This window comes from Sander vitreus, chromosome 18 (assembly GCF_031162955.1).
Source record: "Sander vitreus isolate 19-12246 chromosome 18, sanVit1, whole genome shotgun sequence".
Lineage (NCBI taxonomy): Eukaryota > Metazoa > Chordata > Actinopteri > Perciformes > Percidae > Sander > Sander vitreus.
Genome location: NC_135872.1, coordinates 11,140,122 through 11,167,504, shown reverse-complemented (window position 1 = coordinate 11,167,504; position 27,383 = coordinate 11,140,122). Strand labels below are relative to the sequence as shown.

At 40.4% G+C, this 27,383-nt stretch overlaps 2 protein-coding genes across 3 annotated transcripts in view; one reads left to right on the top strand and one right to left on the bottom strand.

Annotated features, from left to right (window-relative positions):
- The window catches only part of LOC144533132 (uncharacterized), a 30,487-nt gene extending 17,951 nt beyond the window's left edge, over positions 1 to 12,536 (top strand). For both annotated transcript variants that reach the window (XM_078274303.1, XM_078274302.1), the window contains 9 exons: positions 658 to 784; positions 1,502 to 1,531; positions 1,661 to 1,773; positions 2,308 to 2,440; positions 4,815 to 4,954; positions 9,708 to 9,831; positions 10,418 to 10,576; positions 10,982 to 11,144; positions 11,951 to 12,536. In XM_078274303.1, the coding sequence (XP_078130429.1) occupies positions 658 to 784; positions 1,502 to 1,531; positions 1,661 to 1,773; positions 2,308 to 2,440; positions 4,815 to 4,954; positions 9,708 to 9,831; positions 10,418 to 10,576; positions 10,982 to 11,144; positions 11,951 to 12,039 (1,078 nt within the window). In that variant the 3' untranslated portion in view covers positions 12,040 to 12,536. The remainder of the gene's footprint in view (positions 1 to 657; positions 785 to 1,501; positions 1,532 to 1,660; positions 1,774 to 2,307; positions 2,441 to 4,814; positions 4,955 to 9,707; positions 9,832 to 10,417; positions 10,577 to 10,981; positions 11,145 to 11,950) is intronic.
- On the bottom strand, positions 11,178 to 20,703 carry LOC144533133 (NAD(P)H oxidoreductase RTN4IP1, mitochondrial-like). Its single transcript, XM_078274304.1, has 9 exons — positions 20,097 to 20,703; positions 19,815 to 19,972; positions 18,286 to 18,354; positions 17,889 to 18,013; positions 17,486 to 17,534; positions 17,232 to 17,368; positions 16,456 to 16,639; positions 14,482 to 14,577; positions 11,178 to 13,407 (listed from the first exon to the last, which is right to left on the bottom strand). Exons 1-9 carry the CDS (start codon positions 20,365 to 20,367, stop codon positions 13,204 to 13,206), a joined length of 1,293 nt encoding a protein of 430 aa, XP_078130430.1. The 5' UTR covers positions 20,368 to 20,703; the 3' UTR covers positions 11,178 to 13,203.
- Positions 20,704 to 27,383: the final 6,680 nt, after the last annotated feature.

Here is a 27,383-nt window from a genome sequence, read left to right as displayed (position 1 = left end):
GTTTTGTCTCATCGTCTGTAATATTACATATGAAAGTAGAAGATCCAAGTAGTGGCTGTGTTCCCAATTTCCATTTCTTTATGCTCTGATCAGCTGAAAAAAATGCAGAAGTAAACAAAACCAGAAGCAAATCAAAAAGAATAATTACTCAGATTAGACTAATGAAAGCAAAGCATGCTGATCATTGCTACCCATGGGAGAGGCTAACAAAATGGTAAATGATGTGGAGTAGAACATTTCGTCCTTCTTTAGGAGGCAGGACTCTCGCATGAAGGGTTATTCATGCTGTGCTGCTAGCCTGTTATTAGATTGCACAGCCTCGCCCATGTCGTGCTGCCGTCCTTCTGAGCCTCTGATTGGCTCAGAGTGTTTTTGCATTGCTGAGAGAGACTTGTTTGTAGTGTGACACACACAAGCCCACAAATGCAGACACACAGTGCCTGTCTGTCTTAGAAATACCCAAGGCATCCACAACAACACACACTAGCACAGCCACTCAAGACATGCCCAATTTGCCAAGAGAGTACATAACTGCTGAGATACTATCACATGGGAGGCCATTATCAACTTGGACTCTGACCAAGAATTCAGAAAACACAATTCTGAAATGTCTGTCTGAAATGGTAATTATGCTCCTCCTTCTGTTTTCTCTCTCAGCTGGGTTGTGTTTGAGGAGCCAGGCTTTTGTGGTGAGTGCTACATCCTGGAGAAAGGCCTGTATGGAAGCCCAGAGGACTGGGGGGCGCTACAGCCCAGAGTTGCCTCAGCAATGCCTGTCGTGCTGGTAAGAACAATGACTCAGACAAAAGTTATAAAAACCTGCTGTTTTGCCCCAGCTATCAGACAGATTGTCTTGTATCTGTGATATTGTATGTTCAATCAGTGCAGCAGCCAGCATGTGAGCTGCACAATTAGCTTCAGATAATCACAATAATTGTCATTTTAGCATTCTATGATTCATAATTTTGCAATATCAAAGTGCTTGCTGTATTCTCACTTCCCCTGATAGTCCCAGTTTGGTTAACCAAGTACTTCCATTGCATGTGACCAGTCACAATGCTCATGCTTGTGACCAAATCAAAATTTAACATGGACAGCAGGAATCTCTGGGGGGACAGACCAACCTTTATACATTCGATTATCTTTGCGAGAATGAGTCACAGGCAAAGGAAGAGTAAATGTATCCGTGTGGAGAATCATAAGACTTAAAGTAAAAACATCTTAAATCACAAAGGTGAGTCATCATGAGGCCACTTGGATTTCAAATCAGATGATGACAAACAGACATAGATTTCATGCAAGGTCTACTGCAGTGTTGCAGCTACATTCGAGTTAAGTGGCTAAATGCAGTAAAATAAAATCCTGTCTTAAAAGACCAATAATACAGTTCATAATTTATCTTAAATTATAAAGCAAAGAAATAATGGTCATTTTGTCATTGTTTTATAGTAATATGTAATAATGCCATTTTCTGATTAATTTATTTTGTGTGTGGTTTCAGGATGATTTTGAGAACACAGCCAAGTTTAAGGTAGGCGATTGACAAGGATGAAAGAACACATCTATTCTTGCTGAGATAGTGTCCGTTGTATCTGATGAAGTGTGTGAGAGACTCAGAGTTTGATGTTTCAGGCCTATTGTCTTGCTGTGTGTGCCCCAGGTGCAGCTTTTCTCTGAACCAGGTTTTCAAGGCTCTGTCCTCCCTCTGGAGGACAGTGAGGCATCCCTGCAGGACGGCGTCTCTGTGGCCTCGTGCAAGGTTCTGGCTGGAAGGTGAGTAATATTGCACACTATGGACAAAATATCACTGCGGCTGCGGTTGATGTGAGTGATGATAGAAGATGAATTATTGATGCTTGAAAGACCGCACCATTCTGCAAGAGCAGAGTTTAGGAATAGGCCCGGTTGGATTTCCCAAAGGTGATTTGATAAAATTGTAGCTGCATGTTGCTCTTATTATAAAAGAATATCTGGGACTCAGGATCTGCTACAGGCTGTCACTGCTCCACTTACTTAGAAAATATCCCAAATGGCAGCAGTCATTCACTGTACATCTTATATTTTTTATGATGTGGTATCCATATTCATTTGATGTATTGCTAAGTTCTGTGCATATGTGTGAACACAGTATGCTGTTCAACCTCAAGCATGAAGGACCTAACATAGTATGAATATTGAAACTCGCTGTGCCAGCATGTAATTAAAAAATGTGGCACCTACATTTTGCAAATAGTTTTAAATGTTGATCATATTTCTTCATTAATCTAGAACACAAGTCTCGTCTTTGCTCCGTTGTTTTTTTTTCAGCTGGCTGGCATTTGAGGGCCAGGACTTCACTGGAAGGATGTATGTGTTAGAAGTGGGGAGCTACCCAGACCTGAGCGCAATGGGATGTGTTAATGCGAGCTGCTCCATCCTGTCACTACAGACTGTTGGCTTTGTAAGTTTATTTTCTGTTTTAACTATTTGAGCACTTTTAAAGCCCAGTCCCTCTTATACAGTGGGGCAAAAAAGTATTTAGTCAGCCACCAATTGTGCAAGTTCTCTCATTTAAAAAGATGAGAGGCCTGTAATTTTCATCATAGGTACACTTCAACTATGAGAGACAAAATGGAAAAAATAAATAAATAAATAAATCCAGAAAATCACATTGTAGGATTTTTAATGAATTTATTTGCAAATTATGGTGGAAAATAAGCATTTGGTCAATAACAAAAGTTCATCTCAATACTTTGTTATATACCCTTTGTTGGCAATGACCGAGGTCAAACGTTTTCTGTAAGTCTTTACAAGGTTTTCACACACTGTTGCTGGTATTTTGGCCCATTCCTCCATGCAGATCTCCTCTAGAGCAGTGATGTTTTGGGGCTGTCGCTGGGCAACACGGACTTTCAACTCCCTCCAAAGATTTTCTGTGGGGTTGAGATCTGGAGACTGGCTAGGCCACTCCAGGACCTTGAAATGCTTCTTACGAAGCAACTCCTTCGTTGCCCGGGTGGTGTGTTTGGGATTATTGTCAGGCTGAAAGACCCAGCCACGTTTCATCTTCAATGACCTTGCTGATGGAAGGAGGTTTTCACTCAAAATCTCACAATACATGGCCCCATTCATTCTTTCCTTTACACAGATCAGTCGTCCTGGTCCCTTTGCAGAAAAACAGCCCCAAAGCATGAGGTTTCCACACCCATGCTTCACAGTAGGTATGGTGTTCTTTGGATGCAACTCAGCATTCTTTCCCCTCCAAACACAACGAGTTGAGTTTTGACCAAAAAGTTCTATTTTGGTTTCATTTGACCATATGACATTCTCCCAATCCTCTTCTGGATCATCCAAATGCTCTCTAGCAAACTCCAGATGGGCCTGGACATGTACTGGCTTAAGCAGGGGGACACGTCTGGCACTGCAGGATTTGAGTCCCTGGCAGCGTAGTGTGTTACTGATGGTAGCCTTTGTTACTTTGGTCCCAGCTCTCTGCAGGTCATTCACTAGGTCCCCCCGTGTGGTTCTGGGATTTTTGCTCACCGTTCTTGTGATCATTTTGACCCCACGGGGTGAGATCTTGCATGGAGCCCCGGATCAAGGGAGATTATTAGTGGTCTTGTATGTCTTCCATTTTCTTATAATTGCTCCCACAGTTGATTTCTTCACACCAAGCTGCTTACCTATTGCAGATTCAGTCTTCCCAGCCTGGTGCAGGTCTACAATTTTGTTTCTGGTGTCCTTTGACAGTTCTTTGGTCTTGGCCATAGTGGAGTTTGGAGTGTGACTGTTTGAGGTTGTGGACAGGTGTCTTTTATACTGATAACAAGTTCAAACAGGTGCCATTAATACAGGTAACGAGTGGAGGACAGAGGAGCCTCTTAAAGAAGAAGTTACAGGTCTGTGAGAGCCCGAAATCTTGCTTGTTTGTAGGTGACCAAATATTTATTTTCCCGAGGAATTTGCAAATGAATTCATTAAAAATCCTACAATGTGATTTTCTGGATTTTTTTTCTCATTTTGTCTCTCATAGTTGAAGTGTACCTATGATGAAAATTACAGGCCTCTCTCATCTTTTTAAGTGGGAGAGCTTGCACAATTGGTGGCTGACTAAATACTTTTTTGCCCCACTGTAGGTTGGTCCAGCACAATTTTTGGGCATTAGACCCTTGAATTTGGACATTAAGTTTTTTTAAAGCTGTATTACAATGTTGGACTGCCAGACTGATTTAAAGGTAGGGAAACATGATATACAGTATTTAAAGCTGCTACAATCAATATCATTGTATTAAAAGAGCATTCCACATATTGAGCATTTCACTCCTATAACATTTTTGGATTTATAGATGGATCAAAATTTATTCAGTAGAACCTTCTTCCTTGTTAAAACCTGGCGCCTACATTGCAACACAGCTGACAGTACTTTCATGGAATGGCGTTATTTTTGAAAATGAACACACTGAATAAAGAGAAAATTTTTTGGTCGATAAAAGTCTAATTTATTGATACATGTTCATATTAATAAAACTTTACTTAGTGCTGCAACACACAACTTTTTCCAGGCAGGTAGCCTCTCTAATTTTAGACGATGCAAGGTAAATGATAAAAAGTAAATGTTAAATAAGTCACTGATGCTGATCTACAACATGAGTGTTGATTTAGAAAACAACCCAGCTGTTACAGATGGAAAAAAATGGCATGGAGCACAAAAGTGTGAGTGCAGTCCAGTTTCCATGGTAACCTCAAAATAACTTCAACCTGCATGACCTGCAACTCTCCACCCACCCCATTCTTTAATACACTATCTCTCTCTCTCTTTCCCTCGCGCTCGGCAGGAGTTTTCACTGCCATCCATCACTCTGTTTGAGCGGTGTGGTCTGTGGGGGAAGAGGGTGGTTCTGACAGATGGATCAGTCAACCTCCAGCTGGCTGGAGGCTGCACCAGAGTCCAGTCTGTGCTAGTGGAAGGAGGCATGTGAGTACATTAAATCTGCTCTGTGGTAACTTGCTCTGTAGGAATGTAAAGCAGCTACTCAGCTGTCAACAAGTTCTCCTCTTGGTGTGAGTTTGACAGGTTCATGCATAACAGTGTTTGTGTGTGTGTGTGTGTTTCTACTGGAACATGTGAAACACAATAATATCCTTAATTTTACACGCCTTTAGTGGCCCCTATTGATCTCCCTGATAAATCCCTGTTGTCTTTTAATCTCTTTTTTTAATTTCTTTCAAATTCTAAAGTTATCAACTGCCAAGTCGATGTGCCAAAAAAAACATAAGCTTATTTCTTTGCCTGTGGCAAACCACACCCATGTAGTGTGCCACTAATGACTCACTAGTTAGGCGTTAAAGGAGATTAATCTCAACCGACAAAGCAAGGTACTTAAACTTAAAGATAAAGGATTCAGAGATAATAAAAGAAGCAACGCTGAGGTTGTCTGTCTAAGTAAGTGTCTTGATGTTATTTTGAATTGGCAGAACTTACCTTTACATTTGCAAGAACAGTTTTTAATGTAATCCAGGTCTGTTAACCAGGTAGTGAAGCTGGCTTCCTGGACTTATTTTTTGTTTAAGACTGTATAGGCTGCAGTTTTGGCCTGTATGCTCAGACATGGTGTTTTATAGATTCAAATTAAATGGATGCAGAGCGCAGCGTCAGTAAATCTTTTGTATGACAGTACTGACAGATGGAGTAATGATGGAAACCTGCTGCTGATGTGAGAGATTCAAACTGTAGGTGTGAACTGATGCTGAGGAAATAAAGGGCTCACAGTGAGCCAGAGCTGTCTCTGCAGTGGCACATTCCCACTGCAGGAGAGACGGGCACTCAGCCAAACAACAGGGCCATTGAGAGTTAAAAGGGGGGTTTGACTCCGACCTGCGGCCCTTTGCTGTACGTCATTCCCCCTCTCTCTCCCCTTTCAAGTCTTCATCTGTCCTATGAAAATAGAGGCCTAAAATGCCCCCAAAAGAAAAAAAAAAAAAAAGAAGAAATTTACTAGCCAAAATTCAGCATTATGTGACAGGAACCAAGAAGAGAAATCAAAGAAAGAAACATGTGAAAGGCATTGTTCTCGTCCATGCAGATTGTTAAAATGAAAAATAATACATGAATTTAAAAACCCAAACATTTTTTTTTTTCTTGAACAGCCCAAATTCTATATATAATTCAATTTCAATTCAATTTTATTTATAGTGTCAAATCATAACAGAATTATCTCAGGACACTTTACAGATAGAGTAGGTCTAGACCACACTCTATAATTTACAAGGACCCAACAATTCCAGTGATTCCCCCAAGAGCATGCATGAATGCGTAAGTGCGACAGTGGCAAGGAAAAACTCCCTTTTAGGAAGAAACCTCGGACAGACCCAGACTCTTGGTAGGCGGTGTCTGACGGTGCCGGTTGGGGATATGATGAACAATGGCAATAATAGTCACAATAAAGATATTGTAATAGTTATAATAGTTCATGGTGTCGTAGAGCACAGCAGGGCGTAACAGGGCATTGGCCGGACATAGCAAGTCGAAGCCGGGCATTGCAGTGCGTAGCAGGGTGTAATAGGGCACAGCAGGGCGTAGCAGGGTGTAATAGGGCACAGCAGGGCGTAGGGCATGACCACGGGGACAGCTGCCACCATGATGTAGGTGCTATCATGATCCAAGATGATGATGCTGGGCGGAAAAAGAACATAAGGACTCCGGGGAATAAGCTCCCCGGAGCTATGTTAGTAACAAGCATTTCTGTGACATGAATACACACAGATGGAAAGAGAGAGGAGAGAGAAGGAGTGTGTCAAAGGAGGTACCCCAGTAGTCTAGAACTATAACCGCATAACTAAGAGCTACAGAGAAGGGGAGATAGGGAGGCTGTGTTCCGTGATTGTGGCTACACACCTTCCCTCGCCGGTCTAGACTAATGCTGCGACTCATTACTCCCTAAGTATATGTAAGCTTTCTATGGGGAGAAGCAGAGATAGGGTGGGGGTGCGCCATGACTGTGGCTACACACCCACCCCCTGCCGGTCTAGGCGAACGCTGCAACTCCTCATACCCTAAATATAGTAAGCTTTCTATGAAGAGAAGCCGAGATAGGGAGGCGGTGCGTCATGACTGTGGCTACACACCTTCCCCCGCCGGTCTAGGCGAACGCTGCAACTCCTCACTCCCTAACTATAAGCTTTATCGAAGAGGAGAGTTTTAAGTTTACACTTGGGGTAACGGTGTCTGCCTCCCGAAACCAAACTGGGAGCTGGTTCCACAGGAGAGGAGCCTGATAGCTAAATGCTCTGGCTCCCATTCTACTTTTAGAGACTCTAGGAACCACAAGTAACTCTGCATTCTGGGAGCGCAGTGCTCTAGTGGGACAATAAGGCACTATGAGCTCTTCAAGATATGATGGTGCTTGACCATTTAGAGCTTTGTAGGTCAGGAGAAGGATTTTAAATTCAATCCTGGATTTTACAGGAAGCCAATGCAGAGAAGCCAACACAGGAGAAATATGATCTCCCCTCTTAGTTCTCGTCAGAACACACGCTGCAGCATTCTGGATCAGCTGGAGAGTCCTAAGAGTTTTATTTGAGCATCCTGATAATAGGGAATTACAATAGTCCAGCCTGGAAGTAACAAATGCATGGACTAGTTTTTCAGCATTGTTTTGAGTTCCTAATTTTGGCAATGTTACGAAGATGAAAAAATGCTGTTCTAGATGTTTGTTTTAAGTGGGCGTTAAAGGATATATATAAAAATAAAAATAACTCCTAGATTTCTGACAGTAGTGCTGGAGGCCATGGCAATGTCATCTAGAGTAATTATATCTTGGGATAATGATGTTCGGAGGTGTTTAGGGCCCAGCACAATAACTTCAGTTTTGTTCGAGTTTAACATCAGGAAATTGTAGGTCATCCATGATTTGATAGCTCTAATGCATACTTGAAGTTTGGCTAACTGACTGGTTTCGTCTGGCTTGATTGATAAGTATAATTGGGTGTCACCCGCAGTACAGTGAAAGTTAATTGAGTGTTTCCTAATAATATTGCCTAGATGAAGCATATACAAGGAGAAAAGAATTGGTCCAAGCACTGAGCCTTGAGGAACGCCATGGCTAACTTTAGCGTACTTGGAGGATTTATCGTTGATATTGACAAATTGAGATCGATCAGAGAAATAGGACTTAAACCAGCTTAGTGCGATTCCTTTAATGCCAACTAAATGTTCGTCTCTGTAAAAGGATGGTATGGTCAATAGTGTCGAATGCAGCACTAAGATCTAATAAGACAAGTATGGAGACAAGTCCTTTGTCAGCAGCAATTAGAAGGTCGTTAGTAATTTTCACCAGTGCCGTCTCTGTGCTATGATGCTTTCTAAATCCTGACTGAAAGTCCTCAAATAGACTATTCCTATGTAAAAAGTCACATAACTGATTAGCCACTACTTTCTCAAGGATCTTGGAGAGAAAGGGAAGGTTAGATATAGGTCTATAGTTGGCTAAGACCTCAGGATCGAGGGTGTTTTTTTTCAGAAGAGGGTTTATCACAGCTACTTTAAATGACTGCGGTACATAACCTGTTAATAAAGACATATTGATCATATCTAGTAATGAAGTGTTAACCACAGATAACGCTTCTTTAAGTAGCCTCGTTGGGATGGGGTCTAATAGACAGGTAGATGGCTTTGCTGAAGAGACCTTTAGCATTAATTGTTGAAGGTCTATAGGAAAAATGCAGTCTAAGTATATGTCAGGTCCTGTCGTTCTTTCTAGCACTCCTGCATTCAAAGGTGAACCGTTAGAAGTTAAGGGCAAAAGGTGATGAATTCCATCCCTAATTGTTATAATTTTATCATTAAAGAAACTCATGAAGTCGTCACTACTAAGAGCTAGGGGAATAGATGGCTCAGTAGAGCTGTGGCTGTCAGTCAGCCTGGCTACAGTGCTGAAAAGAAACCTTGGGTTGTTCTTATTTTCTTCTATCAATGATGAGTAATAGTCTGATCTGGCATTTCTGAGGGCCTTCCTATATGTTTTCATACTGTCTTGCCAAACTAAACGAGATTCTTCCAATTTTGAGGAACGCCATTTACTTTCAAGTTTTTGTGAGATTTGTTTTAATTTGCGAGTTTGGGAGTTATACCAAGGTGCTAGTTTCCTTTGCTTAATCATCTGCTTTTTGAGGGGAGCAACAGAGTCTATATAGGAAACAGGACACTTTTAAACAGTATTTATTTTTGACTGAACTGAGAAAAGGTGAGCAGGAAGTGGTCCTGGTTTCATTATAGCTAGTCTCGCTTTGCCAGACCATCCACACACGCTGCGGAGCTGAGGAGGGTTTGGCTACTTCACACAGCATTCTAGGATGGGAGAAAAACGTGCTCTGGTTTAATGGCATTTCTTTAAACCAATCCCAGTCGTCATGGGCGCCGCTAAGCTTTGCACGGAGCTGCTGTAAAATAGTCGTGCGAGAGAAAACTCAGATTGGACAGATAGTCTAGCTAGCTATCTCAATTTATCATGCAGAGATCTGAGGAGCAGTTAACCAGAGTCCTCATAAATCCACCAGAGTTTAAACATCCAACAAAGACACAAAGAAAGCGGAAGGAAACGAAAAATGCGTGCATCCGGCGGAATTTACTGCGGCATCAGAGAAATCCCCGAAGTGGAACGTCAAGTATATAGACTACATTTTAGCTGATGTAAAACTTGACTGTGTTTTTGTCTTTTCTGTATCACCAGGTGGGTATTATATGAGGGAATCAACTATCGGGGTCGTCAGATTTTGCTGAAACCTGGTGAGGTGCCTGATTGGCGCAAGTTCAGCAGCTGGCAGAAAATTGGATCCCTCCGCCCTCTTTTACAGGTACATCCGGGCGCTACACAATGAGCACAGAGCTTTCACTTGTATGCATTCGAAAGTCTGTACACCACAATGGTGGAAGTATTTTTACACTTCTAAATGTTTTGTACATGTACATCAGACCTACTTTGATCTACTTTCAGTTCGAACAGCTGTATCAGTTGGATCGGTTGTCTTGACTGAAAGGAACAACCAAAAAAACAAAAACATTTTAATTAATTTCCTGTTCAAATAGTATTCACTAAAAAAGGCAGCTGTCATTTCATGGATATGACTGAAAGCTACACAGTGCAAGCCTTAACACCCTACTTATTGTAGCTAAATGTAACATTGTTATAGTTAGGACCTTTGCAGCAGCTGGTAGTCATTATTGAGGCATAATCAAAATGTAGTTGTATGGTGGAGAACATAATTACTTTGAATTTAGCTGCCTTTAAAGCTTGGTTTTCATTCTGTAAACCTCAAACTTAGTTTAGAAAATGGCACAAATATATTTTGTACATTAACATACATCTCTTTAAGAATGATTAACCCTGTTATTCACTGAGCTGAAGCACTGAGCGTTTGGTCATGTGTATTTTCTGAGTAGAAGCGAGTGCACTTCCGTTTAAGGAACAGACAAACGGGGCTCATGATGTCAGTGACCGGCGATTTGGATGATGTCAAACTGCTGCGGATCCAAGAAACGGAAGAGACTGATGAATTTGAGCAGATCTGGTTCTACCAGAATGGACATCTCCACTGCAAGGTACTGCTGCTGCCATCATTATACTACTACAAAGCCTGTGAACAGTGCTATGAATGAGTCATGACCAAGCTTTGTTTAAAGCAGAGGTGATCAACAGATACAAAAAGTGCTGCAGTCTCTAGAACATTTTAATTATGTAAACACAAATTCATAAATCTAATCAGAATTGGTCAAAAAACGACTAATACTACAGACTCAAACAGCAACAAAATAAATAAACAAACTTCTATTGCTGAGGTTCAAACAAAAACTCAACACTATTTTTAGGCACAAACCTCCCATATCGTACTAAACACTGGTCTATTGATCGGTATAAAGTCTATAGCCCACGATTAAATAATAGACAGTTTAAATGTTAAACTCCGATCCATACTAAGTACTGAACTCCTCTCCCTGTGTTTCCAGCTGCTGGAGGAGTGCTGCCTGAGTCCCAGTGGTAGTGTGACGATTGCAGGAAGCCGCGTGGGTCTCACTCCAGAGCCTGACAACCAAATCCACCTTTGGAGCATCAGCCCTGAGGGCTTTATCTCCTACACCCCCACCTCTGATCTGGTCCTGGACATCAAAGGTTATTCATCCATATGTGATGACTCATGCGATGTACCTTTTCAAGAAATCAATTTCTCTTTAATATTACAAAACACAGTAGTTTAAATGATTTACATAGAAGACTTTGGATAGTTAGTACTATTAGCACCAGCTGGGATGAGTTTGCCACCGAGGATCCAAATGTCCGAACGTTTTAATGATGACAGTGAAGTATTTCAAAAGGTATAGGATACTTCAGTGTTAGTCAAACTTAAATACACGCATGTTCTGGTTAAAGAAAATTCTAGCATTATTTTCAAATATTCTTTGTCGCGAGATTGTTTTAAGTGCAAGATGCATTAATTTTCCTCATTACACTACAGATGTTACTTAGGATCTATCTTCTGTACATTAGTTAAAACATTTTTTTTGTCTTGATTACACTGAAAGAATAGTCACCCTGAAACGTTCTGTTATTGGAGTTTTACTTAAACTGAAAACTGGGTATTTTAATGTCAGGGTTTTTGTTTGCATCACTGTCGATTAGTGACACCTTGTGGACTAAATCATGTTAGTGTACAAAGTACCGTCCACTGCACCAAGATGCATAGTATTCTATATATTTATACATATCTACACATATAAATAGACCTTAGACAAATGCCTTACTATCCAAATGATTATATACGAGTGTCATTTATCTTTAGTAATATACAGTTTAATATTATGTTATGGAACACAAACTTATCCCAGCTGCAGTAAATAAAACACCCACTTCAAAAACAATAACACTTGAATACCAATAATTATAATAAGTTAATTAATGAGAAAACCTTTCTGTTTCAGGGGGCCATCACTATGACAAAAACCAAGTGATTCTACAAACACTTGATCCAAGTAAACTACAACAAAGGTGGGATGTGGAGATTATATGAAAACATATGAGCTGCTGGACTGGATCCTGAATATTATTACCAGAGGCTCTGTTATGCAGCTGCAGGACAAGTGCTCAAGGGCGAGGTACGTCATTAGAGATGCTCAACCTCTGCTGCTGCAGCACTAAAAACATTTCCAATGAGGAGGTCAACATGAAGAGCTGTGGATAAATCCGTAAGAATGTATTACTACTCAGAGCGGAGTCTGAACTTTAAATACTTCATACTTTACACTTATTTTTTGTCTTTTCATTGAATGAATCTGTTTGCTTGATGTTAATTAACTTAAACAGTGTTAACACTTTTTATGCGACGTCATGTTATATACATATATATACATATATATACACACATTATATATAGCCTTATTTTCCAGCTGCATGCTACATGAGGAAACAAAAATACAGTTTCTCTTGAAATGTCTTTTTTTCTTTGCTGTATAATTTTGATTAAACAAACTTGTTTTCAGAATGGTAATAAAAGTATTTTTGTCAATACATTTCTTTAATACATTGTACAGCACAGAGTTGCACTTGGTTTACAACAATGTACTAAAAGGCTAAATGCTACAGATTTCTTTGTTTTAGCCCAAATTTTGAATGGTTAACTTTTGTTCAGCTTACTTACTGTAAGCTACACTCATACTGTAACTGAGATGCAACGTGACGTGGGTAGTTGTCAGATAACCCTGACATGGACAAATGCAAAAATTGCAAATGTCTTATTGTGCTGCTTCTGCCTCAACTGGAGGATAAACACATCTATTTCCAGCTGACTATGTTCGTAACAGACATTTTTTATTATGCGACTCATTAAATACATTGCAGTAATCTATACCAAAATATACCAAAAAGCCTGGTTGTACCAGCTGGATGCTGACCTGAAATGGTTTTTATTAGTTCAAGGCTGATCATTATAGTAACTTCAACAATACACGAAGGCAGCATAACTTAAACACCTTGTGAATACTTCAAGACAGTACAGGAAGGTGCAAGTTTTAGCAAGAGCAACAGCCTTTGGCCCGCTCCCATTACAATCTCAGGTCACGCTTGTAGTCTGTAGTAACAGCACCTCTACAATAATACAGTCTGCTGCTGTCAGGAGTAGCCTTGTAAAGGTGAGAAGAATCACAAAGCTAAATTCTCTTGGCATTTTTCTTACTGTCTAGTTTTGTTTGGCCGTTTCTTGAACTTCTTGCTCGGACTCTGCGGTCTCTGTGCGACTGTCCTGCACCAACTCTTCGGTCTGTCTCTCGTCCTCTTCAGCCACCCTGACTACAGTCTTCCCTCTGGCATGGCCCTGCTCCAACTTCTGAAAAGCCTGGGGCACCTGGGTAAATGGAAACTGGGCCTCCACAACTGGCAAGATCTGCAGTGAACCAGCAGAAAAATATCATGAATATGAGCTTAAAATCAATCAGGAAGTAAGTCAGGAAACAATTAAACAACCAGATTTAAACATTTAGCATATCAGACATGGGATAAATAGTATTTTGCTTTCGTTTTAATGGCTTGGGGAAATGGATGGGTGGACTGCCTTATTAGACAGCAGAATAAGTGTTGACAGTTTGACAATTAAGTCAATTACATATATTTTCATATGCTTTCTAATGTGCTGATTGGATAAACTCCACGCATTAAGTGCTTTAAACCAGACAAAATGAATACCTTCTCTATCTCTAATACTACTGGATCCAGATCTAAGCTGAACAGATGGGTTTTCCCAAATGCACACCACTGGGAAAATATAGTAATTATATTTACTCAATTTAGACACGCAAATATCCACAAGCTAATGCTACATCACCTCTGCTTTCATAGCTGTGAGTGAGGGAGGGGTTCAGAATGTGATGAGGCTGGACAATCCTGTGCTAGTCCCACAACACGAGCAGCCAGCGGGCTTGTTATTCTGGTCAGCATCTCTTGTAGTTAACAATGAATGGGGAGAGCAGTGGCGTCACACTGGAAACCATCCACACTTCTGACTGAGAATAGGACATGCAGAGAGAGAGAGTGTGTGCATGTGTGTTTTGTGCGGGGGGGCTGTGCATGTCCGTAGCTTCCCGCCACTGGTCTGAGTGTGCCGCTCACTGTAAGCCCCGGAACAAAAGGACAGAGGTCCCACACGCTTTTGCGAATGGCTGCTCAGCACTGTTTAAAAATCCATTCACCGTCTCCTGGCGCCTGACTCAATCGCCCAGAAGCCAACTGTGCACAGCGGGAATGCAATGCTCACTCCTTAACAAAGCCCAGGGGAGCCTTGAATACAGGAATCCCTGGTATGTTCATATTTTGTATGATCTCCATCCCTGCATGAATTTCACTGTCAGGTGATTGGTGTGCAAATGAGAGGATTTCCATCTCTGCATTCTGTCAGTATACGTGGTTCTGAATGACAAGTATGCCAGCATGTATAATATTAGTAATGAAGGCGGCACAGTACCTTCCCTGCATCCACCAGCTTGCTGACCTCGTCCAGGGCAGGCCCATCTGGCGCATAAAATCCCCAACGATAGAAGACTCCACTTGATATTATGTTCTAAGATGCAAACGGAGAAGAGGCAACAATTGCAAGTCAGGCAGGTATGCACATCACTGGTTATAAAACACCACAGAGTGGTTTATCTGAGTATGACAATATTAGGAACTCTACATACAAAGGCCCCCAGGAGTCCTACTTTGATCTACAATTTGTTTTTTTATAAAAGATACAGAGTTTAAAACATATTGATAAAAATACCATGAGCTTACTACTGAAAGTGGAAAATTTTAATATTTTGAGTTACAAAAACCAACCAAGACATAACAAAATCCAGAGCACACATACAGTTTGCTGGAGACACTCCGTCACCACAGTGACTTGTGTAACACCGGCATACTAAGAGTGAGAAGTAACAGCATGGATTACATGTAAGAAATACTGATCATTACAAAATTGCTGACACTATCCCAATAAAAGGTGCACTAAGCATCTAAAACACGAGGAGAGAAAGAAAGAAACTCCCAGGTACTAATCTTGAAATTAGACCCTTAATATTTGATCCTAATATAATATTATGTGACATGACTTTGCCACACCCCTTTAGCCTATCTATCCCTGCTTGCTTGAACAAAACAACAGATTCTTCCTGATCAGTCAGTGCTGACAAGAAGTTGAACACTAGAGTGCTCAGTTGTGCTGTGATCTCCTAGATGAAAAGGACGTGCAGTCAGTGAGGGTGTGACTGCGGCGGCTGAGCCCCGCCAAACTGACCAGCTGGCTGTGACCGTGGACAAAGGGGCCCGGAGGCTTGGCAAGAAACACACAAACACTGGTATTTGCTGGGGGGAGATAGCCGGCTACAATCTGCACAAATACCAAATACTGCTGGTTCAGCAGCAAACACATGCGCACACACACACACACACACACACACACACACATTGCATCTAGACTAACGCCCACACACACAGTCCCATCCACACACCCGACTCCAACGCTGCCGGCTGTGCTGTCTCCAACGACCAGGACAACTTGATTCAGTCCCTTGAGCAGCTCCACCCTGTCCTCTCCTATTCATCCACTACCATCATTACACTCTACTAATAAAGCAGCTGAAGGGACATGACCTACATGCAATAACACAAGGGTTACACCCATGCAGGGACTCAAACTCTTAATGCTCAAACTCTCTCTCTTCACCTGCACACAGTCAGATTCATAATACACTGCAGGGTATATTTCTACAGATCAAGCATACACATTTGCAAAGAGAGAACATGCTATTAAGCCAAGTCAAATTATAACATGATTTTTCCATCCCCATTTGAACTGAACATCATCTGATCAACTGCAAGGAGGCACCGATTTTGAAATTCTGGGTTGATGCCGATGTTTATAATAACAATTTGGTTGATACCGATGTTTTATTGTTGCAGTCAGTGGCTTCTTCTCTGAAGTCAGCAGCTGCAGTAGCAGCATATGTTAGCGGACTGTTGTCCAAGTCTGACCGCAAAAAAACAACACAAACGTTGGCCACTGCCATCAGTGAATGCCATCTTATTTGCGGATAGGCCGATGGCAATCAACAAGGCGAATATCAGCCAATGCCGATGTCCTGCCGATAAATCGGTGCATCCCTAACTGAATGGAAATAAAATAAAAACGTCTTCTAGCTGGAACAGGTCTACACCCATTGCACAAAGATGTCTTTCCATGCCACTGATGATTAAGTATTTCAACTCAGTTTGGGAGCACCTGTGGTTCTCACCCATGCTAGGCTCTGAGGAATTCCAACCAAAAATAAACAGGACAGTAATAAAAGCTGTTTGTGAGGCGAGTGGATGTGCATGTCAGACCATAAACAGCAGTATAATCTTTCACATCAGCACTGTTTTATTCAGTGTTGAAATCCAAATTTTACTTTGCTCATCTTACCTGTGTGGCCTTGCTGTGCAGGGTGAATCCAGTTTGAAACATCCCGCCCAGCAGGCCCATGGAATCGGTGTTGAAGAGTAAAGGTGTTACCAGTGTGACGTACTTTGCCCCAGACCAGGGTTTCAGCAGGCCCATGGCCCACTGCTCCGTTTCCCCACCCACGCTGTCCAAAATCACGTCAAACCTGAGGGTGCAAACCCAGACAGTCAAACTAAGAGGGATTCTGTTAGAAAAAGGCTTAAAATACTAAAAACATACACACTTTATAGCAAGTTAGTGGTTATGTTTTATTATCTCAGGTCAGTATCTCACATATTGATAGAGCCCTGATTTAAAGCGTATGCTCAGAAAAGATAACTGTTTTGTCTTCGAGCTAAAGCCAGGATTTACCAATTTTGTTTCAGGGGGCGGGTAGAGCATCCACTCTGGCCTTGAGCCCTAGTTTCCATGGAAACTAGAAAGCAAGTCAGTGAGCAGTTATGCCATACTGACACTAAGATGTTTACCACACTGGGAGGGGAGTACTTTAAAGGGGAGAAGCACACACAATTTTTCGCAGTCCCGGATGATTCCTTTTCATTAGCACCTTTATTGGACAGGCACTGAATCTAATGATACTTCATTAGAGTCCGGGCCTGGGGCTAGTGATGAACATTATGCTCTGATCTGTTTTTTTAAATAAAAACAATACAATGCCATGACCTTACACATAATGTACTATATGATTTGATAGTCTGGTTACTTCTAAAAACACTTTTCACAGCAACAACACATACTTTTCCATCATTCCTAGCTGTTCATGCGCATCTCCTGCTGTGTAGTCCACCACCTCGTCGGCCCCCAGCCCTCTAATAAGGCCTTCGGCGTTCTGAGAGCAGGTAACAGTTACGTGGGCACCCCAGGCCTTTAATAACTGCCGGCACACAAGAGAAGAAAACAGAAATATACACACAGATGCAGCAAATGGCCTTACACTCATACATTTAAAAGAGTCAAACATAGATTCGGTATAGCTAGTGGAATGCCCTACCTGAATAGAGAATGTTCCAACGCCTCCCGATCCTCCAGTGATCAAAACTCTAAGAGGAAAAAAAAAAAAACAGGTCATTCAATTACTGTGTGACTCATTTAGGCAAAGCAACTACAAGAAGTGGAAACCTCGGGGGGTAAAAGGGGATTTGCAGGATTAGAAACTATTACATCCAAGAGGGAATTAAAGTTCCATTAGATTACACATCAGGTTCAGAATGAACACATTTAGAAACTCCAAGACCTTATAGAATTAATTCAAGGTTTGATGGCCTTTTGTAATATTATTCAGAGACTTATTTTTTCCCTGATACTGTGATTTACACTTCTAATGTTCCGTATATAAATGGTGAGGGGGTAGAGGGGTTCAAAACAAGGTTATCCAGGATCAGGCTGGTGCTTGCCTTTTATTTGAAGAGCTGTCTCTGCAAAGACCACCTGCATTAACAAGCGCAGACAGAGCAGTGTTGGCTACATAGGGGATGGATGCTGCCTCTGTGTGAGTCAATAATTTTGGTTTATGGGAAACCTGCAAAAAACAGCCAATGTCAAGAGTGAGAAATATTACAACATGTCAACAATATTTTCAATTATCAATTCAAAAGCTCAGTCTACTCATCAGAGATGCTGTGAGGGCAGCTAGCTAGTACAATACAGCAAGAAAACAAAAGTCCAATTACATCTCTGCCACAGTTAATTGATCTTGTGTTATTACTGTTGTAACTGCTGCACAACCAATTGCCCCTCTGGGGAAAAATAAAGTTCTACTTGACTTGAGTGACTACTGGCTCTGTAGCTTACCTCATACTCTGTTAGAGTCACAAATTCTGCCAGACTGCCTTGTTTCCATGGGGGAACAGCAGCCCACACCTGGGAACACAAATATGATATTTAACATGCTGAACACGACTCAATTTAACTGCCTGCTCCCGGTCTCTGAATCTGGTTAATCGGCTATTAAGCCCTTAGTCAGCAGTTCCAGCTCTTATCATTTGTTTTCTAAAAATAGTTTTTAGACTGTTGGATGTGTGGAAAATGTTACTAGTGTGTTGCTCTACTATTTAATCCCATTCACTTTAAGTTGGACTGCATAATTACATTTATATCTGCAGCAAGGAAGTAATGTGGATATGTGGGAGGCAGCACAGTAGATGTCTCTGATTAGTATTCATGTGATGACCAAGCAGAAAAAGTTGAATCTTTCGTCCAAGAATATTACTGTGGATGACTTGACTATGGAGTTGCTTGCATAGAGACAATATGAATGTGTTTTGCCTTAACATTATGGACAGAATAGAAAATAAAATACCTTCTCTACTTTTTTGCGCGCAAAAAAGCAGAAAATTGTCTTTGGTTTGGTACTTGATGGTGAGGTCTGAATCATTATACTGTTATACTATTGTGGCTATTTTTATAACATACTTGTATTTGGGCAGTTAAGCATACACATTTAACACAGAGGTAGGTTTATATGTCATGAAAATATAGGTATTGGGTCCCTGAGGGACATGGCAGCTATTTTTCAAAATGGTTGACTAATAGCCACCACTCCAGGATTGGTCCTCTCTGTCTCGATGCAGCCATAAGCAGCTGATAGTAGGATGTCATATCATGGCCATCAGACGATATTGATTAGTACTGTTGATTCAGATGTTGTACTGCTTGCCATTTCTGTGGTGCAAAGTCTTAAAGAAGGGACAGAACTTTGGCTTGCATTCGGAACATGCAAACATTTCAGATACCTTGCAGCACATGATATTTCAAAAGGGCCTTGGATATGAAAAGGCATGTGCACTCCCGATGTACCATGCTTACACTGGGTATGACAGTGTCCAGCTTTGTTAGTTCTGACATCTGATCTAATCAGCTTGGCAATCATCAAGTCATAAAATCATTTTTCTGCAACATTCAGGCATATTTAGCGCCATATTTGCCAAATGTGTTGCTTTTATCGTAAAAATGCACAATTGTTTTGAATATTTCAACCTATTTCTTTACACCTGTTTTATAGTCAATGTTTTTAGAATCAAGAGGAGCAATGATTAGAGAAACATCTAGGGTAAGACCATTGTGAGCAGTGTTACAAATCAATGAGCAGGACTGTTTTATGGCAACAATGGATTTGTATATGACTTTTTCATCTATATGATGCAGGACCTTGATTTCATGGGTATTCAATTTGCTTGATTAACCATAAAAAATTAATTTCTGTCTAGTTATCTTATCAATAAATAGTTTCCCAATTGATTTTCTAGATGACACATTGCAAATTATGTGTACAGTTATAGTGTTACATCTTCTAAAAGATAGGTGTGCAGTGTAGCTCCTACCTCATCTCCTGGAACAAAATGGGTAACCTCCGATCCACAGTCAAACACTACACCAGACACATCACGACCCAGAATCAGAGGAAACTCACTATCATTGTTGTTGTCCATCACAGACATTGGATCCCTTCTTAATTTAAGCATTTTAGCTCCATAACCACCTGGAAATGGAGAGAGCGAGCAGGTTAGAAAAAAACTTACATATCATTGTAATGTATCATCATATCATCACATCAACAAACATGTTGTTCACAAACCTTTGATGAACATTAGTCCAACACTTACCCCTCATAGAGATATCAAGAGGGTTGAGACTAGCCGCATGGACTTTAATCATCACCTCACTGGGAGAATTGACAGTGGGGACGGTGATTTCTTCCGCGAACTTCAAAACCCCATTAGTACCATACTGATCAATGACCCAGGCTGACATACAGCTCTGCAGTCTTGAAGGTGAAGTGCTGACATTTCTCCTGAAGCACACACTCCAGCCTGCAGCTTTCGCTTTGAACAAAGACACGAACCTAGTTGATGCCATAGCTCTGACAGAAGACATGTTCGTCTTTCACCTGGCTGTGCATACAAGGTCAGCTTTTGAAACAATAAGTCATTTGGAAGAGCACTTGTCACTAACTTAGCTAACGTTAGCTAGCTAGGTAACATTAACTATTAGCTACTCAGCTAATACTAACATGTACACGTCGTCAGCGCTCAAAGCAAACGCAAAAATGTACGTTATGGGTCAAATAAATAAGCGACGAGGCCGTTGTGCACGCTATCGAGTGTTAGATTAAGCTGAAGTAAGAACAACTGATAATTCAGGAGATAACACCATTGCCATATATAAAACAACACACCCCTCTCTAGCTACACAACAAGCTAGCTAACCCTTGAACTCACAACGATAGCCAATCAGAATTCTGTAGCTAAAACACTGGCCAATAGAGTAAGAGAATGACTCTGACGTATAATAATAATAATAATAATAATAATAATAATAATAATAATAATAATAATAATATGTATAACAATATGTACTTTTTTTACTTTTTGAAATAATGAAGACAACATTTGTTTTTCATACTTTTTTGTGATATAATATGTCACCATATATAAATACTAATAAATTGATATTCGAGTTATTGGCTTTTTTATCATATTACTTGCGAACGTCATTAAAACTGTATTGAAGCTTAATTTCTTTATTTATTTATGAGCTCTAATGAAGGTAAAATGACATAACGTTAATATATATATATACACACGATTTTCTTGTACGTAAACCCTATAGGCCTACATTCTGTTTGCAAAGCCTAAGTAATTATTTGTATTTCATTTTATTATAAATAGAAGAGACCTCTGGTGCAATGGTGTATTGAATGTAATATTATATTCTATTGCCAGTAATGTTTTGTTATAGTTTTTTTTACAAAAAATAGCAATGATAATTTAATATAATACATTTGATATATATAGTAATATGATATAATATGAAATATAATAAACACTTTTTATAATGAAATGCTGTACAGTAACAAACCAAAAGCATCAACAAACCTAAACCCTAATACAGGTTTTAAGACTTGAATTGCACTGGCTCCAGTAAGGCTCAAACACAAAAATCCATTATGTTGCAATAATTTCCTATTATCATAAAAATGCAAGTGTACATGAAAAAATTATAACCCAATATGCTTGAGAGGTTCACTCAACAGTAAAGTGACTGCTGAGTGCTCCATCAGCTGGAGACAAAGGGCTGAAATACATGTGGAGCACAATTTCAGCGAAGAAAACCAAAGGCAAATGGGCAGAAAACATGATCTGTTTATGTCTGAGCAATACACAGGGGATTGCATTGGGGTTTGTTTGAATGTTTACATGATGCTTTACAATTATGACATGGCTTTAGCGTATCATGTCTTAAATATCCATTTGGGGAATGTGGTCACAAAGCAAAACAGCTGCCCTGCTGTTGACCATTATAGATCACTGTTAGCTACACAATGACTGAGGAATGACAAGTAAGCTGAAGAAGCAGCTCAGTCACCTCATGTTATTCTAATTATATTATTATAGACTGGTGAATTAATTAAATAAAACAAATCACTCTTGCCTCATGCAAATGACAAATGACAGCAAGCTGAATCAATGTCTTTTCAAGAGACAAAAAGGGAGAGAAGTGAGAAAAGGAAGAGAACAGGGGCCTGTGGCTGTATAATGATTCAGCATGAAACCTGGCAACAAACAGCACTGTCATTATGATCACAACTCCCAGGGGAACGAGAGCACACTGGAAACTGGTGCTTTGTCCATGCTGGCTCATTACAGTGGGTCTGTCTAATGAATTATACCTCTGGCTGCGGCTCCAAAAAACTTCAATTATATGTTTCTGAGAATAGAGTGTGTCGTCTTTTAGGCAGCACCATGATAAAAATAACCATTATTTAAAAAGTTGTGTTGACCAGCTACACAAAACAAGAATGGGTCAGACTGTGAGAGCAGTATCTGTCTTAAATTGGTGTTTTGTTTTTTTAGGAGGGTCATTCTTTTCCAGAAACAGCATGTGGAGCTTTTTTAGGCATCCTTTCCATCTTGGGACCTGTGGCCCAAATCACATGGCTGCTCTAATAAAAAATACAGCTTTGATCTAATTTAATTTAGTGGTCAAAAAGGGCCATCAACATCTGACTAAGGAGACTTCAACCCTGCCCATCAGGTCACCTATCTGTCATGCGCTAAGAAAATATAAAATACAGTCAGGTCCATAAATATTGGGACATCGACACAATTCTAATCTTTTTGGCTCTATACACCACCACAATGGAGTTGAAATGAAACGAACAAGATGTGCTTTAACTGCAGACTTTCAGCTTTAATTTGAGGGTATTTACATCCAAATCAGGTGAACGGTGTAGGAATTACAACAGTTTGTATATGTGCCTCCCACTTTTTAAGGGACCAAAAGTAATGGGACAATTGGTTGCTCAGCTGTTCCATGGCCAGGTGTGTGTTATTCCCTCATTATCCCATTTACAAGGAGCAGATAAAAGGTCCAGAGTTCATTTCAAGTGTGCTATTTACATTTGGAATCTGTTGCTGTCAACTCTCAATATGAGATCCAAAGAGCTGTCACTATCAGTAAAGCAAGCCATCATTAGGCTGAAAAATCTAAACAAACCCATCAGAGAGATAGCAAAAAAACATTAGGTGTGGCCAAATCAACTGTTTGGAACATTCTTAAAAAGAAAGAACGCACCCGGTGAGCTCAGCAACACCAAAAGACCCGGAAGACCACGGAAAACAACTGTGGTGGATGACCGAAGAATACTTTCCTGGTGAAGGAAACACCCTTCACAACAGTTGGCCAGATCAAGAACACTCTCCAGGAGGTAGGTGTATGTGTGTCAAAGTCAACAATCAGAGAAGACTTCACCAGAGTGAATACAGAGGGTTCACTACAAGATGTAAACCATTGGTGAGCCTCAAAAAAGCAGAGTTTGCCAAACAACATCTAAAAAAGCCTTCACATTTCTGGAACAACATCCTATGGACAGATGAGACAAAGATCAACTTGTACCAGAGTGATGGGAAGAGAAGAGTATGGAGAAGGAAAGGAACTGCTCATGATCCAAAGCATACCACCTCATCAGTGAAGTATGGTGGTGGTAGTGTCATGGCGTGGGCATGTATGGCTGCCAATGGAACTGGTTCTCTTGTATTTATTGATGATGTGACTGCTGACAAAAGCAGCAGGATGAATTCTGAAGTGTTTCGGGCAATATTATCTGCTCATATTCAGCCAAATGCTTCAGAACTCATTGGACGGCGCTTCACAGTGCAGATGGACAATGACCCGAAGCATACTGCGAAAGCAACCAAAGAGTTTTTAAGGGAAAGAAGTGGAATGTTATGCAATGGCCAAGTCAATCACCTGACCTGAATCCGATTGAGCATGCATTTCACTTGCTGAAGACAAAACTGAAGGAAAAATGCCCCAAGAACAAGCAGGAACTGAAGACAGTTGCAGTAGATGCCTGGAAGAGCATCACCAGGGATGAAACCCAGCGTCTGGTGATGTCTATGCGTTCCAGACTTCAGGCTGTAATTGAATGCAAAGGATTTGCAACCAAGTATTAAAAAGTGAAAGTTTGATTTATGATTGTTAATCTGTCCCATTACTTTTGGTCCCTTAAAAAGTGGGAGGCACATATACAAACTGTTGTAATTCCTACACCGTTCACCTGATTTGGATGTAAATACCCTCAAATTAAAGCTGAAAGTCTGCAGTTAAAGCACATCTTGTTCGTTTCATTTCAACTCCATTGTGGTGGTGTATAGAGCCAAAAAGATTAGAATTGTGTCGATGTCCCAATATTTATGGACCTGACTGTATGCCATGGCATAGTGATAGTTCTTTTGTATTTGTATCTTTCCCACCTGTTCATTTTCATATTTCTTTTACCAATTATCCCTCTTCTTTAAAGTTCTTCCCAGTGCCAAACAAACCAATTAGCAGACAAATCCCCAGTTGCTTGGCACAGCTTGACACCTGTGGTGAGGTTGGCCATAAATGGCCACTCACTGCTCAGATGATCACACAAGCCTTGTTTATTATATACAGGTTCTTGTGACCCACCACAGAGAGAAAGAGAGGCGGACTGTGCAGTGTGCACCTAGCTGGGTTCTGAGATTATATTTTTAGAATCAACGATTGGTTTCTCTCCTTGGTAACTGCCCCATTTTTTCTTGAATAGGCCAGACATAAGTACAGTGGATACTGACTGTGGTGTAGAGAAATGCTTCTTTATGCTATTTTACATATGGTTTTACATGATTCTAAAATGTTGTCAAATGAGTGGCCTGTGAGATAAACACATCCTTGTTGTGTGTTAGCAGAAGAATGTGTGTTTAATCAGCTAGATCTGCAGGTCTGCACCTATTACTAAAAATACATAATAAAAGATTTTAACATGTGCTCTGCTGTTTATCTCACAGATAACATCTTATCCACAGGCTTTATGCTGCAATGACAGCAGTGAACATATAATGCACTGTTCAGTCTCTGTTTGGGGATTAGGCAAACAATATGCTGACGTCAGAGTTATTGCTGTCAAAAGAAAAAAAGAAAATCGTTAAAAATGAAAAGAAACACCTGTCATTTATGAAATGTAAATATATGAAATCTTCTAGCAGAGTCCTTCTTGTTGGCATCCATGTCATCTGCAAACCCCAATCCCCAGTTTGAGGACATACCAAGATAAACACAAGTAGTCTGTATTTATTCACAAGTGGCCAGAAAGCATTTATTTACAGGAGGTTGATACTTTATAACCTTAGCAATGAAATGCTTCCTCCGGATTGTTGTCTTAATTGCAGCCCACTTCTCTGTTGTAATTACCAAAACAACATGCAGAGTATTAGCTGCAACACCTAAAGTAATAGTAATAGTCAGACTATATGCGTATTTGCTTTCTGGTGGAGAGTTAGATGAGAAGATTGAAACCATGCAATGGAAATTGAATAAGATGCTACAGCCAGCATTCGCCTAGCTTAGCTTAACTTAGGATAAAGACCAGAAACAGGGGTAAATGATAAATCCTGTAAAACAGATAATTGTTGTTTTTACACTTTGTTTTTGTAAAAAATTTACAAACAACATGTAACATGTAGGTAGGCAGATTTTGTTACCTGAGCTAAGCTAAGCTAAGCTAATCGGCTGCTGGAGGTAGCTTCATATCCAATGGACAGTGTGGGACTGATCTTCTCATCTAACTGTCCGCCAGAAATCAAATAAGCGTATTTCCCAAAATGTTGAACTAGTCCTTTAAAAATATTTTTTGAATAATTCCAGGGTGGATGGGATGGAAAACAATACCACTGTGGTAATTAGGATGACGTGTTTTTGCTATTTGCTTTTTTAAGGCTGAACATCTGTATTAAATAGTAAACATTCCTGTTGCTTTTTTACATCTCCTTGAGTCAGGTATGAGAAGAAGCATCTGTTTTTATGCTTTATGAATGCACATGGATTGTAAATATTGATACATGAGTCTAAACCTGCTCCTGTTTGCACCACGCTGTGAGCACCTTACAATCTGAAATGTTGAGGAAAAGCCCTGTAGGTTTATTCAGTCTGGTTCACAAATGAATTATTTCAACATACTTTACACCTGCAGGGACTAAATGTAATCCAAACAGGTCTTTTGTGAGAGAACATTGCACTTACACAAATATAATTAAAGTTTCTCCACAGTCCATGGTGCCTTACACCTAATTGGGAAGCCGTCCTCATTCATTATACAAATGTCAGTGCCTGCTGTTGGAGTGTAGGAAGAAGAGAGCACTGGGAGGAGGTGTGGAGGGGCTGTGAGTCGAGTTGACAGGCTGCTAATGAGATACCAGGCAACTAAGAGGCCCAATTTCTAACATAGTAATTGGGTGTATGATATAATGAGGCACACTGCAGAGTTTTTTTTTTTAACTGTAAACCATTTCCATCATCATCATTACATGTCTTCAGCAGGTTTTCATGTTGAACAGGGTCAACCTCTATCCTTTACAAAAACATTTCAACAATTGTTAAATATTTTTGTCTCTATGTCCGACATTCATTTTGCTATTCAAATTCACTCATCACATTTATCACATTTGTAATGCAACAGTCGGTGTGATGTGTTTTTGGGAACAGAAAGTAAGGCCTTATCTGATATCCATTTTAAGCTGAAAAATGTTTGTTATTGTTAGAAAAGAATAGATCACTGGGACAAAATGTTTTCAACAGCATTTACCTTGGCTAAAAAGCATGGCAGAGAATATATTTATGTAAACATGACGTGTAACTCAATAGTGACATGTAAGCTGAGTAGAAAAAACATTTGCTAAAAGCACCACACATTAGCCGCTTGTCACACTGTGCTTTTGTGGCCTAAGAATATATACATTATATCAAACATAAAAAAAAAAATAGCAGGACCTTGCAGGGCACACACCTGAATAGGTCTAAAGGGTTTAAAGGGGTGATAGAATGCAAAACCGATTTTACCTTGTCATAGTTAAATAACGACAGTTCGGTGGGTAAATAGGACATACATAGAAGCTATTTCATTAATTATTAATTAATAAATTCACTTCGGAGACTTTTCTATGCGAGAAATCAACTATGTAGAGGTCAAAAAAGGGAATTTTTTACAAAAATTGATGGCTAATTGCAAATTGTGTCCGACCGTGTGTCGCAGTTCAGCAGGAGCTCAGCAGGCTACGTGACAGCGGCCGGTGCTGCCTCGCCGCCCGGCGTGTCCTACTTCATAGACTCCGGCTCGCTGTGAGCTAGCTGGATCTCCGTCACGAAGGGAAGCCCGCGGCGCTCCATACCCGCGCAAAGTCACCGTTTCTGGGTTACTGGACTACAAAATGCCGAGGCCCTGATGGAGCTCCAGGGCCTGCAGCTAGCCGCGATCTTTACCCATAGGATTGAAGGGACAGTAGCAGCTAATGAAATCCCTAATGTTCACAAAAATGCATTAAATTGAAATCGGACACCATTGTTAGCTTTATAAGACCTTGGGGTAGATG